This window comes from Puma concolor, chromosome C2 (assembly GCF_028749965.1).
Source record: "Puma concolor isolate L17-30 chromosome C2, mPumCon1.1.hap2, whole genome shotgun sequence".
Lineage (NCBI taxonomy): Eukaryota > Metazoa > Chordata > Mammalia > Carnivora > Felidae > Puma > Puma concolor.
The window spans coordinates 90290714-90318678 of NC_141675.1; the positions used below are offsets into that span (position 1 = coordinate 90290714).

The following is a 27965-nucleotide window of genomic DNA, read 5'->3' on the forward strand; positions in this document are numbered from 1 at the left end:
GGTTGCCAGGGGAAGGCGAAGCGCTAACAAAGCCTGGTCCCGCCCCACCTCTCCTGTCCCTTGAGGCCAAAGCTGGTACCGCCTTTCCCCGCCCAAGTTCTGCGGCTTTCCCCAGCCCCCGCCCAGGGTGTGTGGGACTCCATCTGTCCTCACATCTCCTTCCGCCTGAGGCCAGGTGCGAGGTGAGGCCTCGTCCCCGACAGCCTGTTTGAGAACTAGCCTCAGGTAGCAACCCCTAGGGGAAGAAGAGGGAGGGAAGTGCCCCAAGCGCCCCGAGGGCTGTGCGGGTCTGAGGGAAGAGTCCTGCCCTTGGGCTCACCTGGATTCTGAATCCCTCCTTGTTCACCGAGCAAGAGGAGGGGGCTGTGATCTTTAAGAGAATATGATCTTGGGAGATTACTGCTCTGTACCCAAGCTACGTGTATATTTTGTACCCAGGGCTACTATTTTGATTTCTCACACAGACGATGGTGATTTGAAAACCGAACGGAATCTAGGATCAGAGACCCCTACTGACTAGCCAAACCACTTTTTTTTTTTTCCTACCTGTGGGGGGATTGTCATGAGGATTAGTGGACATGAGTAGCACTATAAAAACTGCTATCAATCATTCATTTTCCTAATGTCTATTGATCAGTGACTATATTCTAGGCTAGGCTATTCCTATAGTGAGCAGAAACTGTCCCTACCTTCAAGTATATAGTCTAATGGGGGTGGCAGGTGTTCATTAAAAATCGCACAAATAATTAATTAGAGCTGAGACAAGTGCTGCCCAGGAGAGAGGCAGGTAAGTGGTGCTCTGAGAACGTGCAATGGAACTGACCTGAGATCTAAGAACCTGTGAAAAAGTGAGGAGTTAATTCCGAGCAAGGGGAACCATGTGTCCCAAACCCACTACCTTCTATTCCAAACCCTGACTAGTGTATACGATTGCCTGGTCCTTGTTTCCAAGAGCTGTTCAGAGAAACTGCCTCTGAGATTCTGGTGTCTGGAGGCTTTCATTCACGTAACTGTGGCCTTTCGTTAATAGAACTGAAGCTCTACTTAGCCCACACCAATAAAACCAAATGAGCAATTCCAGAAACAAATCTATATTCCACGTTTGACAAGTCCTATATTCTTCAGCACCCAGCACATATGTGTTGACCTGCCATTCCACACTGGGTGGCATGTATGCTTCAGAAAAAAAGGAAACCCATTGAATTTTAGAGTTGTGGGGCCTGGAATAAATAATTGAGGAAGGTCTACCATACTGAGAGCTTTAGGAGTGGAAAAGAACTTTGTAAAACTTTAGAATCATGGAACATTAAGATAGAATGGACCTTTCCTCACTTATCTGATGTGAACAAATGGTCTCTATTGCTCAAAGGCAGAAAAGTTGGGCTTTGGTGCCTCTTCAACCTGAGGAGACTATGATTCTAAGTCTCTGTGGCTCAAAAGTACATGGAACTCCTGAGAGTCAAATGAAACATGGAAGAATTTGACCTGCCCCTCCTTCAGTGTCCTCCATTTCTACTACCATCTACCCAGTCACGCACACTTGAAAAGTGGGGTCACCCTATACTCTTCTCTCCTCCTCCTCCTACACTGGTTCCCAAGTCCTTAACTTCTGCCTCTCTTATCCCTCCCCATTGTAACTGCTAAAAGGCAATGATGATCTCAAGAGTTGTTGCTAAATGTGCCACCATATTCTTTTAACCAACCTCCCTGCCTGGAGCTTCACTCCACTTCCTTTAGCCCATTTACACAGCTGTTGATCCTTCAATATGTGTTTTAGAGTCCAAGAAAGAGTAAGAAATCATATACAAATTTAACAGCATTCAACATTAAAGAGTTTTTAGCTATAATGGGATTGGACTAATGGAAGATTGGCTAGTTAAGATGTAAGGAGAGATCTGAAGTATATAGTAATCACAAATATAAGGAGCAACCACTACCCTCGAGATAGATTGCCCAAGAAAGAGCTGACCTCCCAAGAGCTTGTCAAAGAGAGTGTGGCCACAACTCACTGAATGGTAGAAAAATTGCTGAGGTGTCAGGCAGGCAAAAATCCACAGTCTAGGACACTGAAGAAGTCATTTACGAAAAGAATATGACCATGGGTGATATTGTTCTCTGCCCAAACTTAGTGGGAGCACTCTACTACAAAGCTTCCCAAGAGAGGTACCAGGGGAAGCTGCTAGGCATTGGGCCCTGCTAGCTGCCATTCATTGTGGCAGTCAGACATGCATGAGATCACATCCTGTAGGAACCAGAGGCTGGAGAAGCTGTGCACTACAGGATTGCATCACTGGAGAAACTTCATGCTCCTGACGCCTAGCAAGTGGAGCATATGGAACCTGCAAGAGAAACCCTTTCTTCCTCCAGTATCCCTCCAGTGTCAAACTCTACCAACAGAGTTTGACACGGCAGATAACAAAGGAGAAATATTTAAAGAACCTGGTTCAATTTTTGCTGAGAAGGCAATGCAGGGTGAATTTGGAGCTGAGAGGCAATAAATTGGTAACAGGCATATCAAACTAACACCCAAATCTGATTGTGTGACCCTAGTGCTTAAATCCTCTAGTGTGTCTCTATTGCCTTCAAGATAAAGTTCTAAAGCCTTAGCAAAGCTTACCAGGCCTCTTATATTCTGGACTTGGTCTATAGTTCCAGGCCTAGACCCAACCACTCCACCTCTGCCCACCCTAATCCTCCATAATTACTCACAGTTCCCTTAATTCACTACATTCTCTGATACTTCCATACCTTTGTCTAAGGAGTCCTAGCCATTAAAAAAAAAAAAAATCCTTCCTTGCTCTTATCAGTAAATAGATGCTTACTGAGTATCTATACCTGGCACTATTGTGGGAATTGACAATACAACAATGAACAAACCAGGCTTCCGAAGTCTCTGTTCAAATACCATCACTCTTTGGGAAGAATTTTCTGATGACTTTCTCCTACCTGTAAATGTTAGATGTCTTACCTAGAAGATTCTGTTTTCCTATATCTAGTGCAGACTTTTTAACACTTATCATACCCTATTTTAGTCACTTATTTTCCTATCACTCTCTTCTACTACCCATGAGCTCTCTGAGGGTAGGGTGTATGACTCATTTATTTCTGTATCACAGTATTCAGCACTAGTCCTGATCCATAAAGTTTTATTGGATTATTAGCTCAGGATCACATAATCAGTCAAATACAGGCCTAGGACAAGAATCCTGGTCTCCTGTCTAATAGCCAAGAATGCCTCTTCACTAGAGCTTTCTCTGCTCTGTGGGTGTTATACCTCACCCTGCTGTGAAGGACAGTGGTTTTCTGTTGGAAAAGACAAGTGCAATGTTGAACATCATCATGAATAACAAAAGAAACAGAAAAAAAATAGATCCCTATCTTATATGGAAAACTGTGGTGCATTCCCTCAGAGTTGTCACATATTTTGAGTTTCTAAATCATAGTAATGCTATAATGAAATGGGAGGTAGGGAAGACAAGGAAAAGTATGAACGTGATGTTGGGGGTATTCTGACAACTTCATTCTGAAAAAATGAAGGCTGATAAACTTATGACAGACAGTGTTAAAGTGACCCCAGTTTTGTACACTGATCCCCAAATTAGAAGACGTGTCATGCAACTGTAGAGAGCACAGTTAATGTAGCAGTCTGTAAAGGGTGTCCTGGGCTTGTGGACCATGATATGAACCTGAGGGATTTAAAATATTAGCGTGGCTAGTTTAAGATAAATCAAAAGAGATACCTGTTCACCTGTTAAATGATAAATATGTGGAACTCATAACTTCCAAGAGGTGGTATTAGCATGATATATAAGCAATTTTGATAAATTTGCTGATAACAAAGCCAAAAACTACTGCTCAAAAAAAAGGACAAGGTCGGGTAGGACAGCTCTTAGCAATATTGCTGTTGGCATCCAAATGCTAAATTGGCTTGACCGTGGATCAAGCCCAGGATGGAAAAAGATTCAGATTTCTGTGAAATAAAGTTGGAGAGGCAAAGCTAATTAATATGAATAAGTTGAATTGTGGAGAACTTGGAAGTCAGACATGGCATCATTTTGACAAGAAAAGAAATGAAGATCCACTAAAGATTTTTGAGAGTGATGTGATGAGTGGTTAAGACATTTTATGTGGGAAAACTAAGCCTGAGTTTCCTGCCATTGGGAAAATGATTATAATATTAGAAATTACCTACAAATAGGGTGTTGTAAAGATTAAATGAGGTCACGAATGAGCAATGACTGCTCTTAGGCCCTTCTTATGCTGGGCATCCTTTCATTCTTTGCAACTGGGTGTAATGTAGTTAGACAATTACCATATCACCAGGACAAAAAAATTAGGACATACTCTGACAAATAATTTTTGTTCCACTTCAACGTTCTAAAAATGTACTTTTCATGATACAAATGGGAATATCTTGGATATTTCAGTGATTTAGGGAGACAGCAGGACATAATATTTGAGACTAGGTTTGTCCTAGAGAAAATCCATAATGTGTAAGTGCGTTATTTAGAGAGAGGGAGGGAGTATAGTATGGAAAGAGCAGTGACGTTACCCCAGATTCTTGCTTCAGCTCCAACATAAAACTGTTACCTTGCGCCAATGCACTCCACCTTTTTGTACGTCAGTTCTCTCATCTGTAAACGGAAATTAGTGTAAGTCAAATTGAACTCCTTCCTTTTTTTTAAAGGTGCTCCTTTTTGTTTTCTTGACAGTTTTCTAAAACTCATCAGGGACTGAAGTAGGGAATGAAAGAGAAGGAGGATAAATCAAAAATGGCCATAATGGGGGCACCTGGGTGGTTTAGTTGGTTAAGCGGCTGACTTCAGCTTAGGTCATGATCTCATGGTTCCTGAGTTAGAGCCCCATGTAAGGCTCTGCACTGACAGCACGAGTCTCCTTCGGATTCTCTGTTGTCCCCTGCCTCTCTGCCCCTCCCCCACTAGTTCTCTCCCTCTTTCTCTCTCAAAAATAAACATTTTTTAAAAATGGCCATGATGTATTAGACAAGGCAACTGAGAAAGTAAAAGAAGTATGTTTCAGGTGCTTTTATGGGAAAGAGGAACTGATAGGAAAGGGTAGCTGGTAGATAGGACTGCAGCGTGGTTGAGAGTCTACAATTGGAGATTTGGGAAGCATTGGGGTAGAGCGCTGGTTGCAGCCACAAAAATCAGCCTGACCTCCAGCTAGAATACAGGAGGGTGCAGCAGCTCAAGATTCCAACTGCGACAACTTTAAAAAATCTAGAGAAAATAGTTTTGAAAACATTGTAAAGACAGCAGAGGGCTTTAGAAGCAATGAGGACTAGATTGATTAAAATTCCAGGAGGGTGTGGAGCCCTTCCAAGGTGAGCTGAAGATCACAAGCCATTTTTTCCCCTGGAGCTATTTGCCAACTCTGGCTGTGGACTGAGGATTGTGCTTGACCCTTTGCAGAGAGACTATCCTGGGGGGAAAGTGAAACTGACAAGGCTTTTGTTAGTCAAACACCAGTGGCACAACAGACTAGAAACTTTAGTTTTTACATGTCTGGTATATAATTTAAAAAGTACTGGGTATGCAAAGAAGCATGAAAATGTGTTTAGATACACTGAGGTAGGCAAAGGATGGCTGTGTGAATTCATTCTGACATCTCACTCAGGTAGGTAATGACTTCATGTACTGAGTAGTAGGGACAGTAATAGTTGGGTGGGATGCAGCCTTGAGGGGAAAGTCGTCCACTGGAAATTAAACAAAAAATAGAATTATAGTGATGGAGAACGCACAAATCAAGCAAGGTGGAAGCAGGAGTGAAGCAGTTCCAGAGTAGAAGTGAGGCATGGTTGGAGTGTAATGCACTCGCTGATATTGTAAAGATTATTATGCTGTTACTGCTTTATAAAATAAGAATAGATTAGTAATAGATTAGAACTTTTCTGTTCTTTCAAATGCACTCAGCTGATCTCAATCTTAGAATCACATGGCCATCTTAAAACTTGTTCGTGCTATGGTGTTTTATAAGTGTCAGAAATCTTAAAGACCCCTCCTCTAACAACCCAGCAAGCAACGTCAATTCTCATGAGGGAATCCCAGCTCCTATTTATAAAACTAGTGTAAGGTTACACTGCCTTAGAATGCTTCCTCAGTAAGAGAGGTTCTGCCAGTGATTAACCAGATGTTCCTACTTTCTTCCCTTGGCTCCTGTTTTCTTTAGAAAGTCCCAGGTGTCTTTGGCCCATGGAATATTCTGTGAATTCTATTTCCCTGCAATCAAAAGAAATCTATCCACTTTGCTAATTTGTGCCAAACTTTCTTGCTGGCTTCTAATACTCTAGGTGAGTATTTTAAACTAGAAGCTAATTTTTCCTTTAACAACCACTATTTTTACAGTTTGTTTTCTAATGGACATTCTTTTTAAGTTATAGAAATCTCAGGTTTTACTAGAAATCAATCGCAATAGTTACCAGAATTTCTTCTGTAACACATAATCTTAAAACATTGAAACTTAAACATTGAAAGAAAACTTAAAAGTTTTTCTACAGAAGTGCTTGCACTTCCTCAACCTTTTTCAAGTGACGGCACACAAAGAAATAAATGGAAGGCACACACTGAGGTAAACTGGAGGGTACTGGGAGGTTTTTATGGAGCTTATACAAAAATTCAGTGCATTTTTATTACATAACTATAATAAAAAGTAAAATACAAAGTAACAGTAAAGATATAACTGTTTAATTTGAATAAAACTCCCAAATAAACATTTGAAAACTTTATAAAGAGAAGTCAAGTTTGTTTTCTTATCATGAGTTTGCTTTATATCAAGTTTTGTGTTGAAATGAATACATGAGGTTCCTGACAAAAATCTTTTAATGATGTTTTCTTCTAATTCTTACAGTTAACATCAGTGGAAAAGTTTGCCTCACATATGGCTTTTAGCAAATAGTAGAAGGGTATTTATTGATTTTTCTGCAGTTGACAGAAACTCCTTTCTCACTCTTAACCAGAACCTGGATCGTTTAACTTCTTTCTTTTTTTCATTGAAATTCTCATGATAACATGAATAGATTTCTAATGCACTTGAACTTTTTCATATCATGTATTTCCAAATAATGTGACACTTAACAGATGTTTTGCTGCTAGTCTCTTTAGGATTGAAGCTAGAGTATCAGTATCATGTAACTTCACATTTCCTTTCAATCTGCAAGGATTGTTAGTATACTTATTTTCAGACACTCCTTGAGATTTTGATTAAATTCATTCTGGTGCTCAAAAATGTCAAGCAGGCCAGTTTTCTGAAGACAATAATCTCTCTTCAACAACTCTGCAGCAAAGATCATTGACTTTTTTTTTTTTTTTTCAATTTTTCTTTTAGCTCCTAATCTCCAGAGAAAAAGCTTTTCCTTTGATAGTTACCTTGGTAGGAAACAGCAGTTTCTTCACATAAGCTGAAAACAGACGGAACCAGAATGGCTTGGATTTTATTAGTAACATACTTTAATGTGGAATTCACATTTACAGGGGAAGTATAGACAAGAGCTCATTGTGAACAAAATAATGTCTTACTTGCATCACAGGCACGGAGAACATGGAGAGCAGATAGAGTGTAAAGCCTTCCCACCTTCCTGTCATCACAGATTTCCCACCGGTATAGGAACGGCTGTGCTTGCATAATCTAGAACATCTGATTTGTTTTAAAGTACTTAGTTACTACTCCATGTACATCGCCCTGAGTAGTTTTGGTACTTTTTGGCAAAACAATACTTTTCCAAGCATTCCTCTCCAGGGATTCTAACTAGTGCTATTAACTGAATGCAGTTACTTAACAACTGCAGATTCACCACTCTGCAAGGAAATGCTTTGATTCATTAGTCTTGTACAGAATGTCATCAATGAATCTTCTAATAGTATTATTCCAGAATAGCATTTATATCTTTTCTTGGCTTCGTTTGATCCCAAACATGTGGTCATTTCCCAGGCAGGTTGGTAAAATGAGTAATTCTACAACTGTGAGAGACATGTTGGCTTTATTTCTTAATTATGGGACCTTTTACTTAGCATCTTGGATCCAATCTGATGTAAACTACTATTGTAAATACTGTTGTAAAGTTTCCTAAAAATAGTGGTTTTCGAAGTGTGATTTCAGGGACTTCAGAGGAGCCTGGAGACTTTGGGGAGTAGGAGTCCATGAAATTAAAACTTTTTGTAATAATATTAATACACGATATGCTTTCTTCACTCTTTTTCTTAAGAGCGTACAGTGTTTTCCAGAAGCTACATGATGTGTGATACTATAACAGATTGAGTACAAAGCAGATATGAGAATCTGGCTATCGTCCATTAAGCCAGACATGAAGAGATTTGCAAAAAATGTAAAACAATGCCACTCTTCTCACTATGGGGTTTTTTGTTTGTGGAAGGTATAGTTATTTTTCATTAAAATGTTACTTATGTTGATATGTAAAGGGTTTATTTTTATTTTAAAACTAATATTTAAATTTTTTGTTTTAATTTCTAAAATGATAAATATTGATAGATAAAACCCATATTAACAAAAGCTCTTTGGGTCCTCAGTAACTTTTAAGGGGTCCTGAGACCAGAGACTTTAAGAATTGGTCTCTTAAGAAATTGTCTGTGTAATGTATTTTCTGCTAAGTCCCTGGCATAATTTGTCTGGCACCATTTTCTTCATTTGATAACTTTTCCATGAAAATAAGATACTTAGATAGACAAAAAATGATCAGGGTAAAACAAATCTAAATTTTAAATAACACTAAAAACAATAGATATTAGGGGCTCCTGAGTGGCTCAGTCAGTTGTGCATCACACTCTTGATTTTGGCTCAGGTCATGATCCCAGGGTCGTGGAATCCAGCCCCGTGTTGGGCTCTGCACTGGGTGTGGAGCCAGCTTAAGAGTCTCTCTCTCTTCCTCTGCCCCTCTCCCCTGCTCATGCTCTCTCTCTCTAAAATTAAAAAAAAAAAAAATAGTAATAGGTATAAATAAAAATGATTCATATTTAATTTTAAATTTTACTTTATGGTAGGAAAATAAAAAATATATTTCAAGTATTAAGGTGACTACAAGTCTTTTGACCATAACAAATCAATTTGTAAAGAAAATAAGGTCCATTTTCTTATAAGTATTTTTAAATAAATCACAAAATTTTTGAAAACTGAGCATTTGATAAGTAAAGTGGGAATTTTGAAAATACTATTATTTAATAATCAGAGTGTTAGATTTCTAAAAATATAAACGATTACTTAAAATCAAATGGAGTTAAAATAGTTTGAAAACTATTTTTTGTAAGATATTAAAAAGGTTCAAACCCCTCAACTAAACCAATTATTTTCCATTATTATTTGTTTTTAGAAATATTGTTTTTTTATTTCTATAACAAATGTCATTATAAAATTTCATTATCAGATTTTGAATATTTTACATCAAAAGCCAAGAATAAATAACTATACAAATCAAGTCAAAATTTCAAAAAATGAATAAGTGATGATGATAATGATGAGGCATATGTGCCTTCTTTGTTGGGGAAAAAAATGTGAAAAATAAGAGCAAATTAAATCAAAGGAAGACCTAAGTATTTGAAACATATGCACAAACGATTATCACTAATAACAAATACATTACAATTAAGCAATGTTTATCAGACTTATGGAGATGGTTCTAACATGATGGTTAAAGTGGAAAACCCTATACAATCATCTCCTCTGGCAGGTGCTGCACATAAAACCTTAAGCACAAAAACAATAATTACTGGAATATGGAAGTTTACTGACTGAGCCAAACAGTATCCACGTATAATTTCAACCGTTATAAGTAGGTGAATGGTTGTAAAATGGTTGTAAATTTTGTATCACTATAAAAAGTTTACAACCATCGATCTCTCCTGGAGACACCTGTAGCCCATTCTGCTTTGGCCACTTGTGGAAAACTCAGCTATAGAGATCTGTAAAAGATAGAATGGGGTGAAATGGTAAAATGTGTATTACAATACTATCTGATGATTCTCAAGTTTTCTAGGAAGGCCTATGGCATAGTAGGACGCAAGATGAACCTTAGGGGTGTGTAGAGTTTGAATAGATGGAAAAAAAGAGAGCACTTCAAGTAAGCCAGCCAGAATTAGCAAAATACTGAGGAAAATAGAAAAGCAAGATAGAGTTCTACTAACAATGGATGAACAAGTGCTAACCTTCAGATATATAATCTCTTGGAAATAGGCCAGAGTAGACTACGTGTTGGAAATTTGTGTTGGTAAACATTAGTAGAAAAATTCTAGTTTAAAATTGTGTATAAATCATAGAGAACCTTGAAAGTCAGGATATGATTGCCATTTTGTGAGCAGGGCTCTCTGACCTATTAACAGCAGCGTAGAATATAGATGTGGACATGCTGGGCACACAGACTAGACCAGAGAATGACCTGAGACAGGGATGCCAGTTAGGAAGTGCACAGTGGGTGGTGAGGGGCTGAACCAGAATAAAAGGAGTAGAAATAGGAAGGGAAGATTTGGAGACATATTTCAAAGGAAGCATCAATGGGATTTAGTGAGAGATTTTTGAAAAATCTGGTCTGATAATTTCTGTATTTTAATGGCTACACTTAAGACCATTTCTTTTTATTGTGATTACAGATATACTGTATATGGATTCTTTGCTATCATGTCGTTTATCCTTTATCCATTTTTCCTATGCTTTCTCCATTCCATTCTTGCCTTCTTGTGGGTTGATGAAGCTTCTCCCCAGGGCTTGGAGGTCAAATGACTGAGAAAATAGTGGCATGATGTTCAGAAATGAATTTAGGAATGGGACTTAGTTGGGAGATGGAGAGTGAATTTTAGTAGAGATGTGTCCTGGAGATAGTAGGAAGTGAGGTCAGGGATGGACAGACAAGTATAATCAATGCCATTTTGTGGTAGATGGAGCCAGGAGAGGATGTGAGCTCTCCAAGAAGGCCAGAAAGACAGGAGCTCAGGGTGCTGAAGACTGAGTTTTGGGAAGATTGAAAACTCATCTGTCACCAGGAAGGAGGAAAAAAGTTATGGTGACAGAGGAGGAGTGCTGACGAAAATAGAAAGACAAGAATGGTATATGCCATCAAAGGAAGAGAAAACCTCAAGAAGGAAAGGACAGTCATGTTTAACAGGCATCTCCCACATCAGACTGTGTGTGTTCAAATCCTGCTTCTGTCTGTTAAGAGCTACATGTCCTTTCAAAAGTTTTATTTCTCCTTAGTTTCATCATCTGTGGAATAGTGATAATATAATCTACCTCATAGGGATATTTTGAGGATTAAGTGAGAATATGTATACAGAATACTTAACATAGTATCTGGCATAGACCAGAAGTTAATAGGTATAACTGATGACTTTTAAGGGAAAAATGGGGTGGTGAGAGCAGAAAGAATTGCAAGACGTTATAAAAGGAGTAAGCATTCCGAAAAGACTAGATATGGAGAACTCACTAGAGATTGGCCAAAAATGGAGAGAGATCTCGGAATATTCTTAGAAGAGGCAATGGGGTAAAGGCTTTGCTTAAATTTACTCTGTAATGACCAAGGGCTGTCATTCTTACTGTTATCATGGAAGCCTGGTTAATTAAGGTTCGACCATCTTTTCATTTACATGATGCCATTTTAACCTTAGAATAGAAATCAAACAATTGCACAACTAAAATATCCTGTCAAAATAAATACAAATAGGCAAAGTACAACCTCTTTGAAGGAACAGTATGGCACTGCCTGAGAAAATAAAAAATTGAATTTCCATCTGATCCAGCGACCCCACTTCTGGGTATATACCAAAAGAATTGAAAGTAGGGACTTGAACAGGTGTTTGTATACCTAGTTCATCAAAGCATTACTCACAATAGCCAAAAGACAAAAACAACCCAAATGTTCAACAACAGGTTGAACACACACACACACACACACACACGTACAATGGAATAATAACACTCTACAACATGGATGAAACTTGAGGACATTATGCTAAGTGAAACAAGCCAAATACAAAAGAACAAATATTGTGTGATTCTACTTATATGAAGTACCTAGGGTAGTCAAATTCATAAATAAAGAAAGCAGAATGGTGGTTGCCAGGTGTTAAGGGGAGAGGGAAATGGAGAATTATTGTATAATGGGTACAGAGTTTTAAGTTTTGGAAGATGAAAAAATCCTGGAGATGGATGGTGGTGATGGTTGCACAACAGTGTGAATGCATTTCATGCCTCTGAACCATACACTCAAAAATGGTTACAGCGGTAAATTTTGTCATGTGTGCTTAACCACAATTTTATACATATATTCAGACAATATGAGAAAATAAGGCACTGCCCTTTCTTAGATAAAATGGATTGAAAAGTTATCAGAAACAAATGTAATGGTAACTTTTAAATTACGGAATATTTCATACATATAAAATAAAATGCATGACATAAATATAGGATTAAAGCTAATGAAACAAACATCTATGCAGCCACCATCCAATTTAAAATATAGACTATCACTAATGGTGTTGGTATCTCTGTTGCATCTCCCTGACGACCTTCTCTCCCTCCCCAAAAGAGGAAACTGAAAGTTGGAATCTGTGTTTGTCATCCCTTGCTATTTGTTGTAATATTATGACATATATATGTAACCCTAAACAACAGATTTCCTTTCCATCCAGCATTCACCCCTGATGGTATCTGTAGCAATACTCACTGAGAACTGTGCTATCTTCTCAATGAATTGAAGCTTTTATCATTATGAGCTGACCCTCCTTGTTCCTAATAATGCATTTTGCCTTTAAGTTTCCTGTCTGGTATGAACATTTCTTTTGGTTTTATTTGCCTATTTATCCATGTAGCCTCTCACCTTCAGTTGTTTTGTGTCTTTATGTCTTTTCAGATGTGCCCAAATTTGGATTTTTGAAAAGTCTGGTCTGATAATTTTAATGGCCACACTTAAGACCATTTCTTTTTGTTTTGATTATGGATATACTGTATATGGGTTCTTTTCTATCATGTTGTTTACCCATTTTTCCTATGCTTTCCCCACTCCTTTCTTGGCTTCTTGTGGGTCGATCAAGTTGTTTTGTTGCTATTGTTTTTTTTTTTTTAATTTTTTTAATGTTTATTCTCGAGAGAGAGACAGACAGAGACAGAGTACAAGTGGGGGAGGGGCAGAGAGAGAGGGAGACACAGAATCCGAAGCAGGCTCCAGGCTCTGAACTGTCAGTGCAGAGCCTGATGCGGGGCTGGAACTCACAAACTGTGAGGTCATGACCTGAGCTGAAGTCTGATGCTCAACCTATTAAGCCACCCAGGCGCCCCATTGTTGCTATTGTTTTTAATTCCTTTTCTCCTTTCTACTAGTTTGGTGTTTATATTATTTTCATAGTAATTACTCTTGAAATGTTGCTATGCATACTTGAGTTTTTGCAAAGTCTAAAATTAATCAAATCTTTCTACTCTTCCAAATGAAAGAACATACAGTGAATGATAATGGAGTACTACCAACCTGAAGCCACTTTAGTTTCTTGTCTTGGGACTTCCCAACAGGGTCGGAGGTATAAATCTACAACTAATGAAACAGGGCGCTGTCGAAAAAACCACCAGACGCCGAATAGAAGTGAGGCAAGATTTTATTCACAGCCGGGCCAAACCTGATCTCCTGATCTTAAGAGAAAAGTGCAGGGGCGCCTGGGTGGCGCAGTCGGTTAAGCGTCCGACTTCAGTCAGGTCACGATCTCGCGGTCCGTGAGTTCGAGCCCCGTGTCAGGCTCTGGGCTGATGGCTTGGAGCCTGGAGCCTGTTTCCGATTCTGTGTCTCCCTCTCTCTCTGCCCCTCCCCTGTTCATGCTCTGTCTCTCTCTGTCCCAAAAGTAAGTAAACGTTGAAAAAAAAAAATTTTAAAAAAAAGAGAAAAGTGCAGAGAATGACCCTGAACAAAGGTAGCAGTGAGCTTATATGGATTTTAGCAAGTCAGAATACGTCATTATTTAGCTAACCAATTACAATTTACAACATTTCATGGTAACCAATTATATTGTGACACACAGACATTAGTTTTGGCGGGAACCTATCAATTTAAAGTTCTTTGTCCTAAGAGGGTTTAAAATGACCAATCATAGTTAGACACCTAAGATACCGTGGGGCAGTGAGTTCGTGACTTTTTACATGTTGGTCTTGCCTAGGCCAGATCTTGGTAGAAGGGGTGGGGGAGCGTTTTGCAACCTAAGTTATCTATTTAGCAAGCCGGTGAAGTTACAGAAGCGAGATAGGGTGGTTAGTAATTTCCGATAACCCTAATAGGGAACTACATAAGCTTTTATCTCAATTATTCATGAAAGGTGAGGTTAAGCCGAACTTATATACAATAAGCTTTCTGCTATCTTATAAGTTGACCTATTACACTAAGACCTAGTTTGTGGCAACAAACTGGTGGGAGACTAGCTTGCCCCCAACAAGAAGCAACAATGGAGACACATTTCAGTGTCCCCCCCCAACCCCCACCCCCCACCCCCCACCTCCCACCAGCCGGCAGAGTATTTCCACCGTTTATGTTGAGGGTGTGTGAACTTGGGAGGGTATCAGGTTTGTGGGGTGGGCGTAAGAGAGTCCTTTGCTTCAGTTGTTCACTTTTTGTGGGCCTAAGACCTGATTTGTTTGCAACTTGCCTGGTCATTTGTCTGAGAGTTTCAAGTTTTGGGCATCTACATTTGCATCTTACCTTCTTCATTTGCTTACCAGTTTGGTTTCTGCTTTACTCATTTTATTTGGCACTTGAGGATGTCCCTTGCTTTCTTCCATGTCAACAAGGCAATCTGAAAGGTGTGTTTTCTGGGATTTGTCCAACATGTATGTGTTTTGAAGGGGCGGGGGGCTTTATTTTGCTTTTTCTTTTTAAAGGTTTACTTATGTAAGTAATCTTTACACCCAATGTGGGGCTCACACTCACCGCCCTGAGATCATGAGTTGCAAGTTCCTCCAACTGAGCCAGCCAGGCACCCAATGTGGGACTTTTTGGATTATCTTGTCTCTTTTTCTCTGCTAACAGCAGACAAAATCTTTTAATCTGCTGTTTGTGTACCATCTATGGATTTTTATGTTTTGTTTCAATTTGTCCTGGAACTTTTTGAATGAAATGTACAAGTTTTGTCTTTTACAATTAGAAAAGATAAATACATGCAGATGTAGGGAGAGATGTTCACCAGAGAGCTGTTTAATGATTATTTTTATTTGGAAATAGCCTAGTATCAAATAATATTCACAGAGTAAATTTTGCTACAACTTATCCTGCCATAAGAGTTGTGTGTGTGTGACATGGACGATGTTCATGATATGCTGTTATGCACGACCCCATTTTTATTTATACAAACATACATGTATTTATATTGAAAACATTCTGGAAGATGTCCAATATTTTGGGGTAACATCTTGCTGATCTTTACTTTTTAAATGAAGACGAATTGTGCGGTTTTTAAGTAGAGGACGTAATTATTTACAAGAACACAAAGCAGCGGTTAGTAACCCATTTTCTAACTTCGGAGTTGTGTAACAATGGAATGTATATACCTTGTGGGGTAATGAACTCCCCAGGATGGAGATCAAACAGAAGCTGGGTGACCTCTGGTCCAGGATTCCTGTCATTTTATGATTCAAAGATTCTCAATTAATTTATTTATCTTTCCCCTGCCATTAGGTCATCCAATCAATGCCTCAGACATATAAGCAAATATGCATCCCCCCGGAGCTGCCGGAATTGCTGAAGCAATTCACCAAAGCCGCCATTCGGACCCAGCCACAGGATCTCATCCAGTGGGCGGCTGAGTACGTACTCCTTCTCACCTCAGCCCCAGGTTCCCATTGGAGGTGGAGGAGGGGTGGTCGTCCGGAAAACTGAGGAGGGTGTCAGGACTGCAGCCTGGGAATCAGGACTGATTAGCATAATCTTTGTGATGTTCAGCTCTCGAATTGCTTTGATGATTTAAAATCCACACCGCAAGAAAACACACCGGGCCGGGGTGGGTTGCCCTCCCCTAAGCGACCCAGACTGAGCGACAGGCCGCCAGAGCACTCGGCCAAGTGTCCTGAGGCGATCAGCGGGAGTAGAGTCCCACAGCTCGGCGGCACACGTCCCAGGGCGTCCCTGCACCCCTCCCCCGTCCCAGAGGACACAGGCGCCTGGAGCCCGGCAGCAGCCGCGCCTGCAGTCAGTCCCTGGTCTAAACCAGGGCCGGGTCTCTGGTCTCACCACTAGAGAGCAGCAACGCGCCTCGGGGAGCGAGGCGATGTGGCCGCGGGCCGGGCAGCGCGCGCTCAGTCCACGCTGGTTCACCTCTGCGGTTGCGCTTTCTTGAGACCCGTTCCTCTGCGGCCGTTCAGCCCCGTTCTTGCCCCAGCCAGACATTCTGTACCTTGTCTTCGGGGAAATCGTTATTTTCTTTAGTGTTTGTCGGAGCTAATTTGTTCCCTCAACATGAAGATGTCCACCCAGTGCACGCTGCACTGAGGAGCAAGGAGGCAAAACGGGGTGCCCGAGGGCCGGAGGAGCGCGGGCCTGGCCGAAAACACCGTGCCTCTAGCTCAGGGCCCGTTTTCGGGAGCGACCCCCGGAGGCTGCTGGGTGGAAGGAGCTCACGCCGCGGTAGCCAGCCGCTGGCCCGGATTGCAACAGCTTTGCGCAGAAAGCCTCTCAGCTATGGAATTGCTTCTTAGACAGACATGCCCTCTCGAAACTGGGGATCTGGGGCTTGAGGCAGGGGGTGGGCGCTTACCAGACCTCCTGGACCATTTTCAGGCTAGTTTTACTGCTTAATGCTGACCTCCTCAGCAGCGTTTCAGGGGGAAAAGGGGAGTCAGAGAGGCTTGTGGAGCCTCGCCGGTCGGCTGGGGGAAGGGAGAAAGTCTTCAGCATGAGGCGTACTGAGCAGGTGGGAAGATGTGGGCACCTCGAAAAGGCGCACAGTGTTATCTGAGGGGAGCCTCAGTCTCTGAGTCGGTGCACTCCCGCTCAGGGTTTGGGTCAGGATGAAGCTTTCACAGATGGAAGGAAAATAAGCCAGTGGTGCTCGTAAAAGGGAACATAATGGGGTTGCTTTGCTAGTAACGAACACTGTTTCGTTTTCCATTCTAAATTTTATATATTCTCTCTCAGACTGAACTTTGGCATCAGAAGACTAATTTCTTTTGGCATACTCAGACAGACTTTGTTTTATACCATCCAATAGTTTAAAGCCCCATTTTATTATGCTGCTGCTTTGTAACAAGGAAAATGACATTTCTTGCGATTGTCCCTGACATTTATGGGAGAAAACATTCCACTGTTGTAGCCAGCTTGCTCCCATTTTGTATCGTGTGCTATAAATTTTTTAAGTATCCGTGAAGAATCAGTTTGTAGTTTAACTGCAGTGAAAAAGGAGAGCGTGACCTGAGAGCACTCTCCATCTATTCAGACCTGAAAAGCACTTATCAGATGGTTTTATGTGACTTACAAGCCCATGGCACTTTAGGAACCCCATAAAGTATTTCCAAGACAAAATATGTCTTAATTTTGTGCTTAATTCATCACAAGCAAGCATCTCCCTACATAAGTGCTCTCAGTGAAGAAATCATCTCCTGGACATCAGCAGGACATAAACTTGTCTCATGGTATGTGTGACCACACGAATTGGTCATAGATGCGAATAACCCTGCAACTGTTGGCTGCAAATGAAGCTAAATGACCCACAGTGTACTAAATCTGGGAGTACAGCCTCATTTCCACATTCTCTAAATAACTTGGCCAGAAAGTCCAAAGACACTGCTGCTGAGTCTCACTCTCTATCTGCACAGTCACTTCTGTCAAATGAGGTGCCATGTTTCTGTCTCTCCCATTTATGCCACCCAAGTTTCTCTAGTCCACTCCTGTTGTCAGTCTGAACCCACGTGTACCCCAACACTGCACACTGTAAAAGGCGTCCAGACAGTATTTCTTCTGCCCTCTCTGCTGTTGACGTCTGAGGGGTACCTGGAAGGTATTGTTTTAGGCCTTGTAGCTTTAGCTCTACATTGGTCTGTGGCATAGGGACAGGCAGTGGTTCATCCCCATCATTGTATGGCTTGACCCTAAAATGGGCTTCTACAAAATTCCCTCTGCATTCTTTTTATACTACCCGGATTTGGGGAAAAAATAGTGAAAATATTTATTCATGAAAACTAAACCAGAGAGAGGCAGAGGCATGTGATCCAGGGATAATTACTAACAAGGCTTTTGAAGGAGACAGTCCCTTCCCGACAGCATTGGTGACCCGTGTGTCAACTGCCTATGTCCATGCCTGCTGCAGGCAGCCCTTTTTATCTGAAGCCAGTTTTGAAATAGGACTCAGCATTTTTTTCACCTTGCATCAAAACAAAGTCCACGCCACAAAACATCTATGAGCAGGCAAGTTTTTATGAAAATTTTTGAAGGAAGGTAGAGAACAGTTTTACTTCACACACCCCACATAAGGTGGTCTCGACCCTCTGTGGCTTGTCTTCTCACCTGAGCCTCCCTTAGTGCCCTGCCAACCTTCTCTCCCTTCCTCCTTTAAGCCCAAGCCTCACCACCTCCAGCTGGAGACCTTTCCTGGATCACCCCTAGAGCGGCTTCCTCTCCTCTTTCTTATACAGGTCACTTTAGTGCTCTTCCAGCTTTTTTCCAAGAGCTCATATCCCTACCCCCTACCTAATATCACCTTTTAGTATGTCAATAGCCATTTTACTGAAAATAAAGATTTTATGTTTGAAAGACAGTCCTCTAGGTAACTAGGATTCTTCCTCCATAAAAGAGAGAGGTGGATTTAAAATAACAGTGACCTTTCTTCTCTATTATATATATATGTGTGTGTGTGTGTGTGTGTGGTGTTATATATACATATATATATAATGTGTATAATACGTATAGTCTATGTACATATGTATGTATATGTGCATATGTGTATATACATATCATATATTATATAATTATATGTAGTATGTGTAATGTATATGATAGGAGAGAGAAACAAATTACTGTTATATTACATATATATTATATGCATATCTATTGTATAGAACACATATATATCTCCTATTATATGTGTGTGTGTGTGTGTATGTATATGTGTGTGCGTGCACACACATGTGTATATAAAACACTTAGGAGGGGTGACTGGGGAAAAAACCCAGGCTCAAGATGCTTCAGGGAATTCCATACCAAAATTTTTATTGATCATTCCTCATCCTTAGAGAGAAGCAAATCTTTTTACTTCCTAAGTGTTCTTTATACCTTGAGGGGAAAGTAACATATTCAGGCTTTTCCTGTACATTGCTGTAACGAAACAAAGTGTCTGGCATATAGAAGCCCCTAACAAATGCTCTTTCTCCATCCCCTCCCCTCAAGAAAAGGGGAAGGGGATTCTCAAAGCAGCCAGAGGCCACTGGCATATAGGATGTTTTCCCCACCCACCTAACTTTTTTCTTGTAGTTATTTTGGGGCTATGTCTCGTGGAGAGATTCCTCCAGTGAGAGAGCGGTCTGAGCGAGTGGCTTTGTCTAACTGGGCAGAGCTTACACCTGAGCTGCTAAAGATCCTGCATTCTCGGGTAAGGGCTGCACCCCAGCATCAAGGGGGAGGATGGGCAATGCTGAGTCCAGGTGGATAAAAACAAAAGCTCACCATCCTCTGTCCAGTCAGCTGGCCACTCAGTATCATGAAATTCACTAAAGATGCCTTGGAAGTAAATCTTCTCTTGGGAAAATAGGAATGATAATGAAATAGACCGTAAGCTGAGTTATCAGTGGAGTCATCCCAGGTTTCCCTGAAGCTGGCAGAATGTCCAGGGGCTCAATTCAATACTAATCCCTTCACCCCAGAGGAGTGCAGATCCAGAGTCCCTTGACAATGTCTGCCTTACTCATCAAGATCATAATATGATGCCAGTCACAGTTTGGAGAGGAGCGTGATTTAGTTCCCCAGTTATCTCAGGTGCAGACATAACCTAGCTTTTGGAGAAAATCCTGGCTCTCTTCACAGCCACATAATTCTGGGAACTTCCCAGTGAGTGGATGAGGAAGGTCTGACTTGACAAAGCTGCAGTTTGGCCAGTTCTCAGGCAATAATGTTTAGCACCACCAAACTCCACTTTAAAATCCAGGACAGAGATGATTGCGGTGATTCAGGACTGACAGCCAACTGCCTTGCTCCCAGAGGCTTAGCATTTCACTAGAGTGAGAGGGGCAGGGAAGGTGCAGTAGTACTTTGTTGGGGCATCTGTAGCCTTCTTACATCGTTGGCCAACAACTGGCCATTTGTTCCCTTCCTCCTCTTAACCATCAAGCACCTTATGCAACAGATGTGACAGAGATCTGACATGCCTGGGACCAAGTAATATTAGGCATCCAGACCACAGACCCCATAATATTCTTGGGAAAGTGTGAGGGTTGCATGGGAAGTCTAGTGCAAAGATGTCCATAGACCCTAGGAGCAAGAGACTTAATATCTAGTTTTTATTTCCTCACTGATCAGTGGTCTCAGACAAGTCTTCTGCCCCTTGGTGTTTCATTTTCAGTCTATCCTATCTGCCAAACTAGGGACAAACTAGGGATGAAACGGCAGACAATAAAAGCATCGGAAAAAAATGAAAATGTAATAAGTGTCTTATTTCCCTATGATTTTCACATCTAGAGTTAAAATGATTGAATTATACCTCAGCATGCTTTCCACTCCACTGAATGTTTCTCTACCCTACAAAGAGAACTGCCAGGGTCCACCCCTGACCACCACCCCCTACCAAACCCTTTGCTGTGTGCTGGGAGAACATGGGCTTTGCTGTGCATTGTCCCTCGGGGCATCCTCTCATCCTATCCCTCATTCTCTGTCTTGTGTCCGTGCCCTGGCCTGCAGGTTGCTGGAAGACTGATCATCCATGTAGATGAGCTGGCCCAGATATGGAAGGTGCTGAGTCTCCCAACAGATCTGTTTAACAGTGTGATGAACGTGGGCCGCTTCACGGAGGAGATTGAGTGGCTGAAGTTTTTAGCCCTTGCTTGCAGTTCTCTTGGAGTTGTAAGTGAGCTTTACTGCTTTTTTGTTCCTTATGGGAAAAGCTCTGTCTGAGCCTGGAAGAGCAGTGGCTCTGCACACAGGGTCAGTCTCCTGGGCTGAGGATGAGTATGCCTCTTTTGTCTACTTCTCCTCCTCTCTGAGTTAGGTCTTTCCTCTGCTCATCAGCCAGAAGCAGGGGGAAGGAGGAGAGAGGGGAAAACTGTCATCAGACCCTGGGGAGAGGTTATTAGAATGTGGATTTTGGATTATTTGTGAATTTCAGACATTGCACTCAGATTTATTTCTGTCACCACTCCACCCATATTCCTAAAGATAACCAAGAGCCAGCTGTAGATTTGCTTATACTTGGGTTTCAGATACCTAGAAGATATACCAATAGAGACTTTTAAAAAGATGTACAGCCTTATAGAAACTACTATTTGATAAGCTTAACTGTATATAAAAATCAGAGATGAGAGAGCAGGAAAGGAGATATGAGGCTATTTCCAGACTTCTGGTCTTGACATCATCATGGATGCAGGATGCTCATACAAATTCATGCCTTTTCCAAATTTGACTTGATTTACAATTGGAAAAGGAATGTTTCTGTTTTAAAGAAAAAGATACTGCACACAGTTCATATATATATATATATATATATATATATATATATATATATTTAGGTATCCTCTTAGATGTGGACTCACTCTTGTTAAACACTGTTATAATAGCTTAAATGAAAATGAATCTGGGGGCACCTCGGTGGCTCACTCGGTTAAGCGTCTGACTTTGGCTCAGGTCATGATCTCGTGGTTCATGTGTTCCAGCCCTGCATCAGGCTCTGTGCTGACAGCTCAGAGCCTGGAGCCTGCTTCAGATTCTGTGTCTCCCTTTTTCTCTGCTCCTCCCCCATTTGCATTCTATCTCTGTCTCTCAAAAACGAATAAATGTTAAAAAAAATAATAAAAATAAATAAAACAAATCAGAAACATGGTTTTTTAAAAATCCCTGGAATACATGCAAGTTTGAAAGTTAATGAGAAAATCATTGCCTCCACCAAAAGCAAATGGGACACAGAGGTAGTTTGAATCAGTCAACAAATCTAAACACAATCTTATTCTTTGTTCTTGAATATGCTTGGGATATGTATCTGACATTTTTGTTTCTGACAAAAGTTATGAGAAATACTACATAGTTCAACTTTTCCTATGGGTTTCCCCTGCAACTTTCATTACAATAATTTCTTTTTTATAATTTTTTTTAATGTGTATTTTTGAGAGAGACTGAGAGACAGAGTGTGAGTGGGGGAGGAGTAGAGAGAGAGGGAGACACAGAATCTGAAGCAGGCTCCAGGCTCTTAGCTGTCAGCACAGAGCCTGACCTGGGGCTCAAACCCACAGACTGCAAGATCACGACCTGAACTGAAGTTGGACACTTAACCGACTGAGCAACCTAGGTGCCCCATCATTATAACCATTTCTTCAGAGACAAGGTGAGGAGAGGCCATTCATTCATGGTTTTTTGTCTCATTGTCCTAATAATAACATTATATAATGAATAAATTGCTCTCCTCCAAAGAGGAGAGGAAAATGCAGCCAGAGTAGATGTTTTGCCTGTCATCACTATCACACTTCTGTGGAAATAGCCCCAAAGATTGGGGGAAATCCAGAAGGGAAAATTAAAAATTGACACATTTTATTAAATTCTCATAGGGTCACAAATGTATTCATACTACTTGCAGAAGTGTTTGGGGTGAGGAGAGGGGAACATACTGTATTTTATCTGTAGTTTGTTATTTTTTCAATGTTTATTTATTTTGAGAGAGAGAGACAGAGAGGGGGGAGAGGCAGAGAGAGAATCCCAAGCAGGCCCCATACTGTCACTGTACAGCCCAGTTCGGGACTGGATCTCATGAACTGAGGGATCATGACTTGAGCCAAAACCAAGAATTGGCCGCTTAACCAACTGAGCCACCTGGGAACCCCTGTCTGTAGTTAATTCTGATTTTCCTGGTCTACCCTACCCACAAAGGTTTGAGTAAGAAAATAAGTAGATTCGATCTAGTCCAGGAATTTTAGTCTGATGCAGTAACTGAAACAGCTTTGAGGTAAAGGCCCAGCCTCTCAGATTTCTTCACACCACCCCACTCTTCAAGATGGCAGCAGAGTGCATAATAGGGAAAGAGTGACTTCAGCACTGCAAAGCCACCAAAGAAAGGGGTTCCCACATCCCTTGGTGAGGTGTGTGAGTCCTTTCCTTGTCCACATACCTCACAGGAACCAAGAGTAACTATGGAAAGCTAAATTCCATTCCTCCCTCTGCTTAGCTCACAGCGCAGCTGCTTAGGTTTACTTTGATATGTCTGCCTCCAAGCTGGGGAGGGGAAACCATGAGGGGAATTGTATCTTTCTACCTCCTTCTAAAATGAGGAGGTTGGGGGCGCCTGGGTGGCTCAGTCGGTTAAGCGTCCGACTTCAGCTCAGGTCACGATCTCGCAGTCTGTGAGTTCGAGCCCCGCGTCAGGCTCTGGGCTGATGGCTCAGAGCCTGGAGCCTGCTTCCGATTCTGTGTCTCCCTCGCTCTCTGTCCCTCCCCCATTCATGCTGTGTCTCTCTCTGTCTCAAAAATAAATAAACGTTAAAAAAAATTAAAAAAAAATAAAAAATAAAAAAATAAAATGAGGAGGTTGAATTAGATGTTCCATGAAGTTCTTTCATCTCTAACATTCTGTGATTCTATTCCCCCTTCTCTGCTTCCACTGAGATACCCTCAGGCCTGGCTTTGGATAACAGTGGGCTCCTCCAATACTGAGAGGTCCTGAGGTATCTGTGCCCCTCCTCATCCCAAGATCATAGAACACCTAGAGGTGAAGTCAGTCTAAAGGGCTAATCTGTAAATAAAAGGTGCTCTGTGAATCCAGGAATAGGCCCATTTTACCCATTTTTTTCATGCTGGACTATTGCTAGGAGCTTAAAAGTAGAGGTAGGAGCCATCAGTCAGGTGGAGTCTTTGCATTCTAGTTAAGTCATAAATCCTTAGAGGCAAGCCCAGGAATTTCCTCCTTCCTTTGCCAATTCACCAGCCAGCCATGATCTTGGTGCCATTTAGAAAAACCACTTCCCTCCTTACAGTCTACTGGCAGGAATTTTAGATAGCAGGTACTTTCTTGAGCTCTCTGGCTCTACACTTATGATTCAAAAGACTGTGGCACGCAGACTTGTATTCCTCTTCTCTCTCAGCACTCCTTCCGTTAGACTAGCATATATTACCTCCTGTTCCACTGAGACTGGTTATAGAAAAGGAAGATCACGTAATTGTGTTCACTGGAAGGAAGGACATATTTTGTTAGCAAATGATTCACTTTCTGAGCCTTTCACCTCTGGGTTTGAAAATGAGTCTCAGAAGATGCTTATAAAGGCTCTCTTTATGAAGTAGAGCCCCACATGACCAAAAAAATCTTGTGCAACAGAAGGCAGATCCCTGTTTATGTTAGATTTATTCCAGAGAATTCTTTACCCATTCATCCATGTATTAAATCTTTTAAAATATTTTAAAATCTTATGAAGACAATAGAGCTTAAAGGTTTGTGTTTGAGTGATTAGCAAAAGATACTATTTAGAGTAGAAAGCACCTGCATTAGCTTGTAGAGCTGCCAGAACGAAGTACCACAGACTGGGCAGCTTAAACACCAGGAATTTATTGTCTCACAGTCCTGGAGGCTGGAAGTCTGAGATCAAGGTGTCTGAGGCCACTCCCCATGGCTTGTAAATAGCCCTTGTCTCCCTGTTTCTTCATATGGCTGTCCCTCTGGGTATGCATATATCTGGTGTCTCTCTGTCCTAATCTCCTCTTCTTATAAGGACAGCAGTCCTATTGGGTTAGGGCCCACTCTGATGACTTAATTTTACCTTAATTACCTCTTTAAAGGCCCCATCTCCAAATATAGTCACATTCTGAGGTCCTGGGGTTAGGGCTTCAATATATGAATTTTGGATGAACACAGTTCAGCCCTTAACAGCACCCCCACCTGGATGAGTCTGCAGAACAAAGGCAGTAGGGGATTCTTTTTTAATTTTATTTATTTAAAGAGAAGCAGAGAGGATGAGCCCTGAATGGAGATCATAGAGTCCCCAAACCCCTTTGACGTCATGTCACGTACATGCCCCTCCCTCTCCCTGACAGCCTCTTACCCAGCCTTTTGTCTGCCTGCCTCTCACCCTCCTTCCTGGAAGTGCCTGCCCCTCTGCCACATACAGCACTTCACAGGATTTCCAGGTGAGGACTCCCGAGGGCAGGGGAGAGTCAATGAAAGTGGCCTACTGCAAACCAAAATTTCTTTGACACAATGTGGCTTATCATTTTAAAATTCATGTGCATTGATGCTTCTGTTTCATAAAATGGCAATGTTTGTAAATGCAGAGAAACAAAATGTAAATATTAAATCAATTAAAATTAATAGTTAATGCAAAAAATGTTTAAATCACTTGTCACTGTTAGGAAGATGGCCAAGTTTACTCAGCATCCCCATATACCTCCTGACATACCCATTTACACCCCTGGGTAACACACACCAGTTAAAGAACCATTATTGAGACTTCCATTATATTCAGGGGGAGGAAGGGAACAGAACAGCTAATAGCAATTGCAAAGAAAGAACTGTGCTGGCCAGCCTTTGGGGAGATAGTGCAGCTGCCTTTTCTTTCACCCAGGCACACCCAGTTCACCACTCCAGACTCATTTTTCACTGATCCCTGGAAGGTATTTACGGATAATCTGCACATCATCTGTTTTGGTAAACCATTAAGACATATATGCTGACCTATCTTTGCTAATTCAGAACTAAACAATCCTTTCTTCGAATCACTTCTTTCCTTTATCCCATAATTTCACAACTTTTTCACTTGTGAAATTTATATAAACAGTAGGTTTATTTAAAGACACAGGTAAAACCTCATTTCTGAACATGATCTTTTAAATGTTCAAGTTTCATTGTAAGCAGTGTTTGCTTCTGTACCATAAACCCTCTGGAATCCATCATCTACTTAATTTTTCCCCAGCAACAACAAGGTGAATGCTATGTCATATAAAATACTAGGTGTTTTGGGGCACCTGGGTGGCTCAGTCAGTTAAATGCTCCACTCTTGATTATGGCGCAGGTCATGATCCCAGGGTTGTGGGATCGAGCCCTGTGTCAGGCATCATGCAGAGTGTAGAGTCTGCTTGGGATTCTCTCCCTTCCTCTCCTTCTATCTCTACCCTGCTTGCATGCATGCACACTCTCTCTCACTCTTTCTCAAAAAATAAATAAAATAAAATACTAGGTGTTCTGGGGCGCCTAGGTGGCTCAGTCGGTTGAGCATCCGACTTCGGCTCAGGTCATGATCTCAGAGTTCGTGGTTTGAGCCCCGCATCGGGCTCTGTGCTGACAGCTTGGAGCCTGGAGCCTGCTTCTAATTCTGTTTCCCTCTCTCTCTCCGCCTCCCCTGCTCATGCTGTCTCTCAAAAATAAATAAATGTAAAAAAAAAAAAATACTAGGTGTTCTGAGTAGATAGATCTACATGTTTTGGAAGACGTGGTTTTAATGTTCAGTGTCACTTTTCCTGTATCTGGGACTCCTATCTTCCCAGGGACTCACCTTCTCCTCCCTCCTTGCCCCTACTGTGGCATTGTTCCACAGACTGCTGGAGCATATAAACTAGACTAATTACCTCAGCTCTTTAGAGGTAGATTGGAGAGCAATAAGAATAATTTTAATTTTTTATAATATAAAAATTGTGAGGTTATTCTGATTAAAGTAATAAATATCGTAAAGTATTGAGCAGTTCATAAACTTAGTCCCTCGAGACTATCCCTCCAACAAAGAAAGGAAAGGAAAAAAAGAAAGACACCCAGGATATCAATATTTTTTAGATCGAATTAAATGACATTTGGGGGTAAAAAATATTTAAGCTTTCCAGAGTATTACATCATTCCCATTTCATTTTATGAGAGCAATATTTTTGTTTTCTTTCTGGCTTCTAAACTCATCTTAGGAATTTAATTTGGAATAGTGACTTTTTTTCTCATTTTATCTTATGGCTTTATAGACCATTGCCAAAACTCTCAAGATAGTGTGCGAAGTGTTATCATCTGACCATGACTGTGGACCTCCCCGGATCCCATTTAGCACCTTCCAGTTTCTGTACACATATATTGCCGAAGTGGATGGGGAGATCTCTGCCTCACACGTCAGCCGAATGCTGAACTACATTGAACAGGAAGTGTAAGTAAACTGTTACACATGGAAGGGGAAAGAATACCCATAAAACAAACATAGCAGGCCAAGATATAGGGAAGTTACTACATTATACTGCCCTGGGAACAGAGAAATGTTGTGAAGAACAAGAAATAAGGACCCAAAAGCAAAGGGGAAAGGGCAAAAAGAATGGCATAGGACAGTGATTCTGGTGAGGGGTTGGAAATGCTACTTCTCAGGCTGTTGCCTAAAATACCCAGTCACAAACTCAGGGGCAGGGCCCAGGCATCTGTGTCTTAGCAAGCCCCCCAGATGATTCTGGCTCACACTCAGGTTTGACAAGTAGGGTAGGAGTGGAGGAGGAGGAGGAGCAGGGGGCCAAGAGGTCAGAGAAAAAGAGGGTGATAAGGGCAGAAGCCACAGCAGAATTCACTTGGAGTGAGAGAGTTAATATATTGTCTTTCTTAAGATTGATTGTTAAACGAACTAACCCCAGATATATATTTTTCCCAAACAGAATTGGTCCTGATGGTTTAATCAAGGTCAACGACTTTACCCAAAACCCCAGGGTTCGGCTGGAGTAAAAGCACAGTTTTGGCAATTTTAAAGGAAGATACAGAGATGATTGAGCTTCAGAATGACTGAATCCCATGTGCCATCCAATGTCAATTTTCTTGTACAACTGGTACACACTAATAAACAATTAAGCAAACATGCGAAAC

General features: G+C 41.2%; 1 protein-coding gene across 7 annotated transcripts; it reads left to right on the plus strand.

Moving 5' to 3' along the window:
• Positions 1-27964, plus strand: ROPN1 (rhophilin associated tail protein 1). 7 transcript variants are annotated; one of them, XM_086675217.1, is made up of 7 exons: positions 3-225; positions 6190-6310; positions 15665-15792; positions 19448-19565; positions 20867-21028; positions 27095-27270; positions 27761-27964. In XM_086675217.1, exons 3-7 carry the CDS (start codon positions 15677-15679, stop codon positions 27825-27827), a joined length of 639 nt encoding a protein of 212 aa, XP_086531343.1. In that variant the 5' UTR covers positions 3-225; positions 6190-6310; positions 15665-15676; the 3' UTR covers positions 27828-27964. The 7 variants fall into 7 exon arrangements, with proteins under 7 accessions (XP_086531348.1, XP_025769726.2, XP_086531347.1 ...); XM_086675218.1 differs by having other exon boundaries at positions 3-182; XM_086675219.1 differs by having other exon boundaries at positions 3-175.
• Position 27965: the final 1 nt, after the last annotated feature.